The 14745-nt window shown below is 45.7% G+C and overlaps 1 protein-coding gene across 1 annotated transcript in view; it reads right to left on the reverse strand.

The window, feature by feature from the left end:
• ITGA9 (integrin, alpha 9) overlaps positions 1-14745 on the reverse strand; it is a 372615-nt gene that overhangs the window by 198561 nt on the left and 159309 nt on the right. The window contains exon 15 of the mRNA XM_011953420.1: positions 2933-3082. Coding sequence (XP_011808810.1) covers positions 2933-3082 — 150 coding nt within the window. The remainder of the gene's footprint in view (positions 1-2932; positions 3083-14745) is intronic.

Genomic DNA, 14745 nt, shown 5'->3' on the forward strand with positions numbered 1-14745 from the left:
ATATTCCTAATTCTCCTTGTGTCTACTGCATAGACTTTAAGGTGCTATGTTTTTAAATTTTTGTTTTCAATAATCTCTTATATTCCCTAAATCATTTGTTTTCTTTTAAGTTAGTTATTCTACTGGTTTATTTTAGCCTTTCCTTTCATGCACCAAATTTTCCTCAATCTTGGGTTCCTTGGTTGTTCATTCATATTTCCAACTAAGGCAAAAGGACTGAGTAGAAAATCTGTGAAAGTATTTGGGTGGATTGTGGAAGAGAAAGCTAGCTCTTAACGTTGGTGACTTTAAATGCCAGAAGTAAGGCTTTCTTTTCTCTGAGAACGAGGCCGCCCACACTATTTTAAGCAGTTTATTCAACACTTTAGAGAAGACGATGCCTGGCTGCTTGCTATTCTGCATGCCTGAAGCATGTAGGGGTGGGGACAAGGATGAAAAATCAACTCTAACCCTTCTTCATACCAACCTTCACATTTCACCGACCTCCCCCAATACCACCACCACTTTCAGCCCCTTACTCACTTCTTACTCTGGCCCTCTCTGTAACTGTTGGTCTGGCTGTGGCTACAGCTTCTCTGTTCCCTAGGTAGGCAGGAAGCCAGCTCTTCTATGTATAGTTCAAGTTCACCCACTAACACTCTTCCATTTACTTCACTCATAGCAGAAAATTATTGGACTCTTTTATTAGCTGATGCCCTTTCTTTCACAGTGTTGTCCTCCCTGTTCCGATCTACTCATTTATAATCATTGCAATGGGGTCCCAGAAGGCACAGACATCAACATTTGTGCTTGGTTGGCCATCATGAACCAGAAGTGACCAAGAACATCATTTTGATACTAATCTGTCCCTCCATCCCTGGCTTTGATTGGGCTACTTAAATCTAAAAATGTCAGTAAAGTTTCCAAGATGCTTTTCACTAAAGAAAGTCCACATCTGTGCCACTGACAGACTTGCAGGAATGAGAGTTAAGTTCACTGTGGAAAGCATGTCCAGGCTAGCAAGATGCTGGACAGAGTAGATGACTACCTCACTGGGTCAATTCAGAAACAAACAAGCACAGAGGACCCTGAAATTCTTCCCAGGACCCCAAGTCTGGGTAACTTCCATAACCCAAGTATGGGTAAGTTTATCAGTCCAGTAAGATTTGACTTTAGAAAGCAGAATAATTCTAGGACTAGAGGCCAATTACCTAGGAGTTACCATAATACCATGCTTTACTGTGTCCCCAGGCCGACCTCTTCTCCCTACTTCCCTGTCAGGAGAGGACCTAGGTCTGTACTTCCCAGTCAAGGCAGAAGCCATCAGCTTCCTACCCTGCCTCTTCATCTTATCTTCTACTCTTCTGTAGCCTTCTCCACGCCTCAGCCTAAGGCAAGCCCATCTACTCTGCCCACCCGCTTAGATACCACTTGTCCTCCCCCAGGGCCTGTTCCAAGTATCAGTGGCCAGTGGGACTTACAGGCCACTCTTCTGGGGCACTTGTGTTGTGAAAGAAGGTTCATGTTTTAAATTAAAACCTCTTGGCAGCATTCCCCAGAGGGTGTGTTTTGATGTGTAGTGGGCACTGTCAACTGTGGCCCATCCCCTGGCTGATGTGTGTGTAGGCTGCTTACGGCTCACATCTGCATTCTCCTCTAGAGAACCATCCTCAGCTGAAAGGATCCCCTTTCAAAGAGGGTTACACTCCCCTTCTACCCCACAGTCAGTCAATGGCTGAATGATATGGGGCATAAAAGGGAAGCCCTCTTGCCTCAAGGCGAGGACAACTCTTTGGTGTAATTTTTGTTCCAGAGTCCCCCAGCCAGACTTTATTTGAGACCACAACCATGTTGAGCCCCCTGCCTTTCCTTTACAGGTTTTCCCTAAGAGCATAGCATCATTAAACCAAGTGTTCCCAATTCCCTTTCTCAGGCTCTGCTTCTAGGGAACCCCACTTAGGATGATTGGAGAGAGGCTTTGGGAGATAATGGGATGCCTTGGTAAAAATCTCAGCACTTACATGAACACCTGGATGGATATCTCAAATCCCAAACACTCTGTGGTTCAGTTTACAACTCTAATCTGCAAGGCACGGGTCACAGTCTGCTAGTTTTCCCCTATACTCAGAGTGGTCTGAAGCACTGTGAAAGGTGGTCCCACAGCTTTGCCCCCATCCTGCCTAGGAGGCTGGGTTAGCCCACAGTTTTTCCTGATCTTCCACAGGGTTCTGAATATGTGGTGATCTTGGGTTTCAAGAAAAGATTTGAAACAGACTTGGGATTGCAGATTCCTTGCATATTTCCTGCACTGCACTCAGTGCTGCACGCCTCAGAGCTGGCCAGCGCTGCTGCACAGAATCAGGCACAGGCTCACTCCTACCTCATACGAGTGATGCACCCAACATTGCGCTAAAGCTTCTCTACACAGCAGCACATCCCGGAATCTGATGAGTGTGGACCACCCATCTGTACTTGCCCCAGTGCTGTTTCCAGGGACCCTTGGGTTGAGCATTCTGTAACTCAACTGCCAATTCAGCAAGCTACCATTCTTGCCTCTTCACCTCACTCATTCTCCCACCAATAAAACATTCATTAAGCACATTAAGCACCTACTATCCACCAATCTAAGCTCTGAAAACAGTTTAAGAACAGGGGCAAGTTCAGGAGTTCAGGGACCAAGTGGCCAGCCAGTTCATGACCTCGAGGGGATTGTAACTTCTAACAACCTGAGAATTGTCTGAAAGTGTTTAAGTCCCACAGTAGTCACAAGTAACCCCTAAGATCGTTTATTTTATCATTTTGCAGATCAGAAAAGGGAGACCCAGAGAGGAGGTGTGTCCTGGCTGTGGTCTCCCGAGCAGCCAGGTCCACAGCTCTCTCAACTTTTGGGCCATTATTTCTGCTGTGTGCAGCTGCCACCTTGGGTGCTGGGTATGAGCTTTAAGGTTCTGACCTGATTCTTTTGGGCAATCTTTTGTCCCTTTTTCCAGCGGAGAACTGGTGTCAGAGGCGGCAGTTCCCTCTCCTCCTCTCCAGTCATGTGCTCACCAAGGCTGTAGGCTGCTTCAAACACGATCGGGCTGATGACGTCCTGCACCCTCCGCTGAAACAATAAACAAATGCGTGCATTAACTACTAATCCTGGCTGACAGTCATAGAGCATTTCACAGTTTACAAAGACCTTCCACATGAATTGCCTCATATGATCCTCACAGTCACCCTTGTGAGGTAGGGTTTTATGACTTTCATATTTTAAATGAGGTAATTGAGGCCTAGGGCAGCTAGTGTCTTGTCCAAGGTCACTCTGCTGATGGGTGGGGGCCTTCCTTCTCTACCTTGCCTGGTGCTAAATCATCTTCTCTTGAGCATATGGAAGACATTACTTTACTCATCCTCCAAATATTCTTAGAAACCAGTTGGCAAATGGGAGAACATCTGCGCTCACTCTGCTAACCCTTTGCATTCAGTGTTTTGATGATCAAATCTCTTTTGCATTGAGATAAATACGGATTTTGTGTTAAGGCAGGGAATCCAAAGACTGAGTGGCCCAGCGTCATCCCAGAGTTAGACATTAGTGGAGCCAGGGATGAAAGTCTGACTCCTGGCCCTGTGTTCTTTCCTTTGGAATCCAAGAATCTCAAGCCCCAGTGGAACAGTAGATTGACAGTCACGATAGGAAAGGAAGGGAGGCGAGCAAACATGCCCTGAACATATGAGATGCCAGGCACTGTGCTAGGTGTTGCAGGGAGATGAGAAACACACCCACGCCCTGTGAGTGAAGGCTTGTTGTTATCCTCCATTATACAGAAAAGGAAAGGGGAAATGCAAGGCTCAGTTCCCCAGGGTGCATGGCTGGTAAAGATTTTCAGTCACATCTGCTCAGCCCTGGAGCTCTCTTGGCTTTTCCGCACACAGCGTCACCGTCTCCTGGGGACTCTGGCCCCCACAATCTCACAAGTTAGAGTTAGAGGCAGGAGTAAAGCTGGTAGGTGGTCCCACATTCTGAGACAGTGAGCTTGGCGGGGGTGGCTGTGGACTGCTCCAAGGACTTCCAACTGGAGCAGGGCAAGTCTGAGACACATCAAAGGAAAGTGGCGCAAACAGCCAAGTCCCTGGGGAGAGACAGGAGAGTGGCAGCAGGGAAGAGTGAGAAGAGAAGCTGGGCAGGCAGGCTGAGGCCAACCTCAGGGCCACAAGTGCAGAGCCGAGGACTTCATACTACTCTCTATGTGAAGTTTGGGGGCGTTTGGAGCAGAGTAGCACTGTGTTCAAAGGAGTAGAGGTTCTAAAGGTCCCAGGAGGCACACGGGGAGGACTTTGCTCCCACCCCTCCCCGACACCCAGCCCCCTTCCCCAGAGGCAGATGTGCCTGCCGGTTTAGGGGTACTTAGGTATTCATCCAGTCCAAGCATCTGCAGCACATCATGGCATCTCATGCTGCACTTTGCTCTATTCACTTAGCATATATATATTCTGGAAACTGTCCATGTCAGGAATATCTCCTTTTTGATGACATACAGCATGTCACTGTATGGATGCCCTTGCTGACCAATGTTTGGGATCAAAGCTACCTGAACCAGCAAACAGGGAGCAGCCCATCCACAAACTGTAGCAGTATTCACCTGGATTGGTCCTATGAACCTTGGTTTCCTAGGAGCGGGGTAAATAAGAATCTGAAATTAAATAGATTGCGGGGGACACCAAGTTAAACAAAGTTAAAGAGGATTTTATTCTGTTTTGTTTGTTGTTTCTACTTTCACTGCCATTGCCTCCAAGAAGTAAGTGGTGGTAGTCCTAAGTGTATGGGGCCGCAGAAGCTTGTGTTTCTTCAGAGTTCTCCGGGGCTGGAGGGGAAAGGAGGTGAGTAGAATGCATGCAGAGACACTGGAGGGCAGACTGGGAATCTCCCATAACAGCCCCGGAGAGGAGATGGCCGAGATGAAGTGCAGTGGCAAGGGCCGGGGAGGCAGATATGGCCATGCCTGTGGCTGCTGAGCTGTGGGGCATGGGAGACCAGGCAAAGGGGACAGATGACTCCCGGGATGGGGGCCTGAGTGACTGGCAGATGATTTTTCCTGGTGTTCAGGAAAGCATTCAGCTGGGAATAGATTCAACCATTCAGCATAAATAAAACACAGGGCTTCTCCAAGAGAGTGATGCGGGAGTCTTTGGACAAATTATTTCCAGGAAACACCTCTTGAACTCCAGATGTCAGGAGCAGACCTTTGATACTCATGTCCTTCTGGGAGCAAAGCACACAATCCTGGGATCCAGATCCTCCCTGCCTGCTGACTGTGCTGACCAGAACTTGAAGACTGCCAGTGGTGTCGAGAGGGATGAATGAATGCAATCTTTATGTGTTTAAAAATAAATTCTTCAGTGTTTCCCTAAGGCTGACTATCTTAAGGTTCTGCATTTAAATCCTTAATGATGAAATAAGTCAGTTATGATGTTGTTATTCTAGGGGAGGAGGTGAAGATGGGGGTAGGGAAACAGAAGTCATTTACTATTTCCTGGCTACCAAATGTGTTCCAGAAACTGGGCCAAACTCTTCATAGACACTGTCTTTCTTAATCCTTACAATACCTGAGCTGGTAGATTATTGATCTCCACTCCTACTTTTTTTTTTTTTTTGAGACAGAGTCTTGCTTTGTTTCCCAGAAGTGGGACAATCTTAGCTCACTACAGCCTTGAACTCTTAAGCTCAAGCAATCTTCCTGCCTCAGCCTCCTGAGTAGCTGGGACTACAGTTGGATACTACCATGCCTGGCTAACTTTCATTATTTTATTTCTTTTATTTCTTTTTTTATTTTGTAGAGATGGGGTCTCACTATTTGCCCAAGGTGGTCTTGAACTCCTGGCCTCAAGTGATTTTTCTGTCTCAGCCTCCCAAAGTGCCGGGATTAAAAGTGTGAGCCACAGCACCAGCCATTGCCCCCATTTTATAGACAGGATCACAGAGGTGCAAGAGCTCAAATAAATTGCCCTCCATCCCAAAGCTAGCAAGTGAAACCAGAAGCAAAACTACTTTCCTTGCTGTCCATAAAATACTATTTTAAAACCATCCCAACTACTTTAGGTTCTGACATCATCCTAAAAAATTATTTGTTACATAACAGCATATAGGGTGAGGGGAAAAATGTTTCACACACAAGGATGAATGTGAGTAAGTGACAAATAATTAAGAAATAGGGGCTTGAAGTAAGGGCTGTTTCTAAATGCAGCCATTCAAGCCATGGTGGCTGAGGGGGCAAACCTGAGTCGTGCCATATCTTATTTTGGATGAGTAATGTGTTTGGAGATGTAGGGATGCGAATGATGCTTCCTGGCAATAGCTGCCAGAACCTATTTTAATTAAGAAGTCTGAAAAGCAGCTTCTTATTACATGTCCCAGTAGCTCCAGGCAGAAGGGACCCAAACCACACTGAGGCGTGGGTGGAGGCAGAGGAGAGTGTAGCAATTAGAAACAGGCCAACACCCCAAAAGGACAGCCCCTCCTTCCCACACTGGGCCTGTTTTATCTGAGCTGCAAAGGAAAAGTAGCAGCACCATTTAGTGGTTTCCTTTTCATTTTTGGAAGCGCAGCTTTCCTGAGCTCAGCACTGCAATTAAGCAGAGGAACTCCTTAAGATGGAGAAAGAGGCTTACAGCTCTGGCACAGACCATGGTCGCTGAAATTTTACTGCTAAAAAAAAAAAAAAAAAGAAAAAGAAAAGAAAAGAAACCTCTACAAACTGAAAATTCTAAAGTTGAAGCTTCTGGAGTTCTAAAGCATCTAATAAAGTGTCATTCTGACAGACTAAAAGGCAAGAATCTACCTTTTCCTGCTAAAAGTCTATGGGAGTCTCTTGTCTCTGAAAACTGACGGAGCCCCCACAGAGGAGAACACCCAGGCTGGTGGCAGAATTTGCAGCAGCTGAGATTTTATAGGGAACTTAACATATGCTCCATCTGAAATTTATTGGGTGCTTACTTTATGCCAGGCAATGTGCTGGGCCCCAGGGAAACAGACATGAAAGACCTTCAGGGAATAATGAGTCTCAGGGGAAACAGACAAGGGATGACAATGCAGTTCAACACATACCAGGAGGGGAGGCTTTGGGGACTCAAAGATTCAGACTGAGGGCTGGCACGCTTCCCAGAGGAAATGCCCCTGGGCACAGTTGAAAGACAGTAGGACATTAAGGCAGACAGCAGGTGCGAGGCGGGGCTGTTGTAGCTGCATGGAGAGGGCATGGGCTGTCCAGCAGAGTGCATCTGACTCCCAAAAGGGAGAAGTCAAGTTGGTAGGCAGCAATGGGGGAGAGAAGATTCACGCAGAACAAGATCCAGGGGACTTTGCAGGTTATGTGATCTTAAAAGCTAGGGAGAGCTAGGAAGCGGGTAGCATGACACTAGAGGCTGTTATAGAAAAGTCCCTCTTGGCTGGCCATGGTGGCTCACGTCTATAATCCCAGCACCTTAAGAGGCTGAGGCAGGCGGATCACATGTGTCAGGAGTTTGAGACCAGCCTGGCCAACATGGTGAAACCCCATCTCTACTAAAAATACAAAAATTAGCCAGGCATGGTGGCACGTGCCTGTAATCCCAGCTACTCAGGAGGCTGAGGCAGGAGAATTGCTTGAACCTAGGAGGCGGAGGTTGCAGTGAGCCAGGATTGTGCTATTGCACTCCAACCTGGGTGACAGGGCAAGACTCCATCTCAAAAAAAAGAAAAAAAAAAGAAAAGAAAAATCCCTCTGACGGGGGCAGCGAGGCCAACATGGAGGCAGCAGGAGGCTGTGTTCTAGAAAGGTCCCTGTAGCTGCCACGTGGAAGTGGACTGATGGGTGCAGGACTGGGAAGAAGCAGTCCAAGGAGGGGCTGCCACACGGGTTTAGTGGAAAGAGAGTAAGGGCCTGCACCAGGACCCAGCAGCAGAGATGGAGAAGAGGGGACCCCATCTGCCCAGACAAAGGAAGATATACATTTCAATTTGGGAGAAATACCAGAGTGACTTGGCACCCCTAACTGGCCACCTGGCCTAGAAGCCTACCTAATTGCTGCTTGTCTCCAAGAAAAAAAGAGAGCTTTTTCCTTCCTTAGCTAACCAGCAGCTGCCGGGGTAAATTAAATGAAAACAGGAAGGGTTGGCCCCACTTCAAATTTGTAAATAATGCAGAAAGTCAGCAAATAAGCAGTTAGCATTAAGCTAGATAATTAGTTTGGGGAAAATCTTCTAAGTGTTTTTAAAAGAGGATTCAGTATTTTTTTCTTTTTCCAAACATGTGATCTTTTTGTTCCTTCCATCCTCCATCCTCTCTTACTATTTCTCTGCAAACCCTACTTTCACCTATGATAACCTTCTAGACACATCTAGAAATGAGAAATCTTCAAAAATGGGATGGCTTTTCCTTTATCTCTATACTCATAACAAATAGGATCACAGTTAAAAAAAATTGTGTTAAAAATGGTAATGATCACCATTCATTACTTGCCTACAGTATGCCAGTCATTGTACAAGGTATCTTTTATAATTATAAATATTATTTATAAGCTACTTTAAAATTCTCATCAGCTTGAAGATTCTTTTAAAAGCAAACTGAAGATTTTGCATTTCCAGTAATGATAGAGTAACTTACTGAAACTGTCCTCCCACGGACAACTCGAAAAGCTGGGCGCGCACACACACACACACACACACACACACACACACACACACAGCCCCGTTTAAAATTATCATGGAATTTATGTTTGAAATGCCAAGTTCATTTAAAAAATTAAAAATATATAAAGTTATCAGGGAACCAACTATCAAGACAGCCAGGACTTCAGAGTCTAGGGTCCCGAAGAGAAGGAAAGAATGTGGAGGTAACCCCAACATTTATGGGCACTTTTCCCTTGAGGTGTTTCCAGATTTGTAAGCAGTGTGGGATGAGAGGCTATGAAACTGAAAGTGAAGCAGTGGCTAAAAGGCTAAGTTCTTGAGTTTCTGAGCTAAATTTCTGGAAGTCTTATGACTCTGTGAAGACAACACTTAAGAGCTCAGGGCTAATAAGGCAACCAGGACTTGAGGGGCCAAAATCCCAAACAGAAAGAAGTATATTGAGGTATGTTTACTGTACACCACATTTATCCTCAAGGCATCTGCCGATTCTACAGCAGCATGGGCCTGTGAGACTAAGAAACCAGGCTGAGGACAGTGGTTAAGGTGCTGAGAAGACAAGATATATTTGACTGGAGACTGAACACAGCAGAAAACACGACCAGCGACCCAGAAGTTGTTTGCTTTTTAATCTAGAAATCACACTTGGCCTCAGTATATTCTCTCAATAGGAAATATCCAGATCAAAGCATGGAGAGGAAAAAAGGAAGGAAAATTCATAAATAAACATAAGAGACATACAGGACACAGTGCAAGGTATAACATATTTGTAATTAGATAATAAATAATATTTATAATTATAAAATATACCTTGTACAATGACTGGCATACTGTAGGCAAGTAATAAATGGTGATTATTACCATTTTTAACACAATGTTTTTTTGACAGAGTTTCACTCTTGCTGCCCAGGCTGGAGTGCAATGGCACAGTCTCAGCTCATTGCAACCTCTGTCTCCCAGGTTCAAGTGATTCTCCTGCCCCAGCCTCCTGAGTAGTTTACAGGCACACACTACCACACCCGGCTAATTTTTTGTATTTTTAGTAGAGATAAGGTTTCATCATGTTGGCCAGGCTGATCTCGACCTTCTAACCTCTGGTGATCTAACCACCTTGGCCTCCCAAAATGCTGGGATTACAGACATGAGCCACTGCACCCAGCCTTTAACACAACTTTTTAAAATGGCAACTATTATATGAAAATCTATTAAAAGCTCCCTATTATGAAATAAATCCTTATAAACTATACCTGTAGCAAGAACCTATTTACCAGAGAAAAAACTGAGGTCAAGTGTGGTTTCATTTACAATCCTATAGATTAAAAAGGAAACAAGACCAGGCGTGGTGGCTCACACCTGTAATCCCAGCACTTTGGGAGGCTGAGGCGGGCGGATCATGAGGTCAGGAGATCGAGACCATCCAGGCTAACATGGTGAAACCCCATCTCTACTCAAAAATACAAAAAAGTTAGCCGGGCATGGTGGCAGGCACGTGTAGTCCCAGCTGCTTGTGAGGCTGAGGCAGGAGAATGGCGTGAACCTGAGAGGCGGAGCTTGCAGTGAGCCCAGATTGTGCCACTGCACTCCAGCCTGGGTGACACAGCGAGACTCTGTCTCCAAACAAACAAACAAAAAAGGAAACAAACAAAAATTTAAATTAAAGCCAAAGAAGAAAATTCTAAAATAATTTTAAACAAAACTTTATGATAAGCACAGCTGACTACAACAGTCTTCCAAGACAGAATTTCAACCAGGAAGAGAAGAGACAATGCTTTGACTGTTTGCACTAGTTCAGTTATAAATATTGACTAGACAGAACTCCAAAAACCAGCTGAATTCAAAGAACTCCAGAAATTCTGTCATGAGAGCAGGAAGTAAGTGATGAGAAAATCAGTGTATCTTGTTTCTGAAAATTTCTCAATGAGATTAGAGAGTACATATTAGTTTATAAGCAATTTCACATATAGTAATGGATGTCATCATTAATCTGAAATGTATAACCCTTTGGCAAGCATCAGTGCTCAGGAAGGTCAAGAAAGCATCAATTACTCTTCCATTCACATATCTGCATAAATTATTCATCTATGAAAATCATATAACTCCACTGATGCTTTTTTCTCTTCAAAGGTAAAACAATATGTAGCTGGATATTTGGGAATGGTTTGCTTTTGCATTGGACAGTCTGTGTGTGTGTCGGGAGCGGGGGTGGTAAGTGTGGCTGTAGGAACTGGATCTCAGCTCTGTCTTGAGCTTCCTGTATCTCCTGGACAGTACTGAGCATGCTCTTGTGCAAAAGCATGGAATATAGCAGCAGTGGCCAGGTACTGGGATCCAGGCAGGGCCAGGGATGGCAGATCTGTGGGTGTGGGGGAACAATGAAAGAGTGCATGGACATTTTGTTGACTCTCTGGAGGAACCTCAATTGGTGTGTAAGTCTGTTCTCATGCTGCTGATAAAGACATACCTGAGACTGGGTAATTTATAAAGTAAAAGAGGTTTAATGGACCCACAGTTCCATCTGGCTGGGGAGGCCTCACAATCATGGTGGAAGGCGAAAGGCACATCTTACATGGCGGCCAACAAGGGAGAATGAGAGCCAAATGAAACCATCAGAACTCATGAGACTTATTCACTACCATAAGAATAGTATGGGGAAAACCACCCCCATGATTCAGTTATTTCCCACTGGGTCTCTCCCACAACACATGGGAATTATAAGAGCTACAGTTCAAGATGAGACTTGGGTAGGACATAGCCAAACCATATAATTTGCCTTCTGCCAATACTTGGTTGCTGTATGCCTTATGCCGGGTGCCATGAGGCACAGGGAAGCTGAGAAGAGAAAAATAGGAGGAGTGTGAGCAAAAAACTGTGGTACAGAGAAGAAGGTGCCTTTACAAGAATGGTGGCAACCCAATGAGGGAAGAATAGCTTCTGACCCAGAGTGGGTAGGAGTGCAAGTGTCAAGAATCCTTGGAGAGGGGTGACCTGGGAGTTCCTCAGGCTGACGGGGCACCTTCTCAGTTGGTGAAGATAATATGGAAGTCTAATAAACACTAGATATCTAAGGAAGAGAGGTATAGGACCAGGAAAAGCAATGACTTTGATGTCAGCCAGTCCAAGGTCAGAGGGGGTCCCAGCTCCATTTCTTGCAAACTGTGTAACCTTGGTCACTTTACCTACTCTCTCTGAGTCTGTTTTCTCAGATGTAAAATAGGATGACAGTATCAATCTTGCATGCCTGTGAAGATTAGAGAAATGGATGTTGAGCACCTTGGAGAGCTCCTGGCACTCTTAAAAAAAGCCAGTTGCCCCTACACCACCACCACCACCACCACCTGAGAAGGGTCTGTGGGGCAAGATCACAGGGTAGGGGGCAGGGAGGGACTATGGACAGGGAAGGAGAGCAGGTTGGAACCAGGTCACGGGGCCTCAGTGCCCTAGCCGCTACAGGCATTGCCTACGCCCATAACTTTCTCAGGAGAACTGCCCTTGGATGACAGGAGCTATCTCCTCCAGAGAAGCCTACAAGTCATGCCCTGTGACAGGAAGAATCCTAAAATGATGCCAGTGACCCATGCCCCTGTATAATCCCCTCCCTTTGAGAGTGGGAAGGACTGGACATATGATGGTTCTCACTCCTGTGATGTTACATCAAATGGGAAAGATGAGGGGAGTTTGCAGATGTAATTAAAGTTCTGAATCAGCTGAATTGAATGAATCAGAAAGGATGGCCTGAATTGGCCTACTCAAGTGACCCCTTTCACAGGAAGGAATAGCTTCTAACCCAAAGTGGGTTGGAGTGCAAGTGTCAAGAATCCTTGGAGAGCAGTGAGCTAAGAGACTGGAAGGTTGAGCTAAGAGACTGGAAGCAGCAGAAAGAGTCCTCTGCTAGTCTTGAAGAAGCAAGTCACCCTGGGCTCCACAGCTGCAGGAGTGAATTCCACCAACAGTCATGCAAGCCGGGAACAAGACCCCAAGCCACATAAAAGACCTGGCTGGCACCTTGAGTACAGCCTTGTGAAACCCTAAGCAGGCCATGCTCAGACTCCTAATCCATAGAAACTGTGAGATAATAACTTTATGCTGTCTTAAGCTGCTAAATTTGTAATTTTTGAAGTGGCCTAGAAAACTAATACCTGTCCCATTCCCCCAGCTGGCAGATGCAGCAGGGTAACGGCCCAACCCCTTTGCTGCTGGATGGGATAAGCGCTGCTCCAGAGCTTCTTCATGAGATCAGGCTGAGGCTGGACTTTTCCTGAGACCGCATCCTTACTCAACATTTTTTTCCTGTCCCTTTCTGTTTTCCTCACTTCTGAGAGCACTCCCCCAATAAATCTCTGGCAAAAATCCCCATCTCAGATTCTGCTTCTGAAATGCAAGATACCATGTAATAAATTCCATACTTAATTTGTTGGCTTAAAATTCCTAAAGAGGTGAGAAGAGTTGGATATAGTGCTAGGGTCACCCTAGCACTCCAGGGTGATGTGGACCAGGCAGATCCACATCAGTAGTGCAGAGGCATGGGGAGTTACATGCAGACTCTCATTTTGACCCTTACTCACCATTAAGTTCAACTTGGAGTTTTACTTTGTCCTTCTAAAATTTATTCTTAAAAAGAACAGCACCAGGTCCCCACAAATAAGTCTTAAGGCTCAGATCAGCCCTAGGCCTCCTCAGGGTTATGTTTTGCCCCCATTTTCAGAGCCACTCACAAAATATCTTTCTCTGAGGCGTGTGAGGGACTTACAAAAGGCAAAGTTCAGAAAGAAAAGGGCTGGGATTTTGACTATCCACAGATCAGTAATGAGCTCCTCAACCCTGAATTGCTAATTTATTACTGCATGTCACATAAATGGTCAACTTCTTTTGGCTTGTTTTACTACTGTAAACCAAAAGTATATCTTAAACCAGAAGTTCTTAACCTAGAAGAGAATTCAGGGCATATGTGGATTTAGATGGAGGAAAAGAACCCTAACTGAAATTTAGCATTTCCTTCCATTATAAAATGTAGGCATCAAACCACAAAAGTATTAGAAAGACCTGTGACTCTACCATCAATAGAAATCTGAGATATTACATACCATATTACAGTTGTAGACACCTTGAAATATTGTTTATGCTTAACAGTACTCAAAATGTCTCTAGATCTTATTATTCCATGCATTAAGAAAAAGCTGGTGAGACTCAGAGCAAGATGGCCAAATAGGAACAGCTCCAGTCTCCAACTCCCACCGCGAGCGACACAGAAGACAGGTGATTTCTGCATTTTCAACTGAGGTACAGGGTTCATCTCACTGGGGAGTGCCAGACAATCAGTGCTGGTCAGCTGGTGCAGCCCAACTAGCGAAAGCTGAAGCAGGGCGAGGCATCGCCTCACCTGAGAAGTGCAAGGGGGAAGGGAATCCCTTGTCCTAGCCAGGAGAACTGAGACACACAACACCTGGAAAATCGGGTAACTCCCACCCTAATACTGTGCTTTACCAAGGGTCTTAGCAAATGGCATAGCAGGAGATTATATCCCACACCTGGCCGGGAGGGTCTCATGCCCGCGGAGCCTCCCTCATTGCTAGCACAGCAGTCTGCTATCTAACGGCAAGGCAGCAGCGAGGCTGGGGGAGGGGCGCCCACCATTGCTGAGGTTTAAGTAGGTAAACAAAGCTGCTGGGAAGCTCCAACTGGGTGGAGCCCACAGCAGCTCAAGGAGGCCTGCCTGTCTCTGTAGACTCCCCTCTGGGGACAGGGCATAGCTAAACAAAAAGCAGCAGAAACCTCTTCAGATGCAAAAGACCCTGTCTGACAGCTTTGAAGAGAGCAGTAGATCTCCCAACATGGAGGCTGAGATCTGAGAATGGACAGACTGCCTGCTCAAGTGGGTCCCTGACCCCTGAATAGCCTACCTGGGAGACATCCCCCACTAGGTGCAGACCGACATCCCACACCTCACACGGTGGGGTACACCCCTGAGAGGAAGCTTCCAGAGCAAGAATCAGACAGGAACACTCGATGTTCAGCAATATTCTATATTCTGCAGCCTCTGCTGCTGATACCCAGGCAAACAGGGTCTGGAGTGGACCTCAAGCAATCTCCAACAGACCTACAGCTGAGGGTCCTGACTGTTAGAA

Source organism: Colobus angolensis, unplaced genomic scaffold (genome assembly GCF_000951035.1).
Source record: "Colobus angolensis palliatus isolate OR3802 unplaced genomic scaffold, Cang.pa_1.0 Scaffold36, whole genome shotgun sequence".
NCBI classification, from domain to species: domain Eukaryota; kingdom Metazoa; phylum Chordata; class Mammalia; order Primates; family Cercopithecidae; genus Colobus; species Colobus angolensis.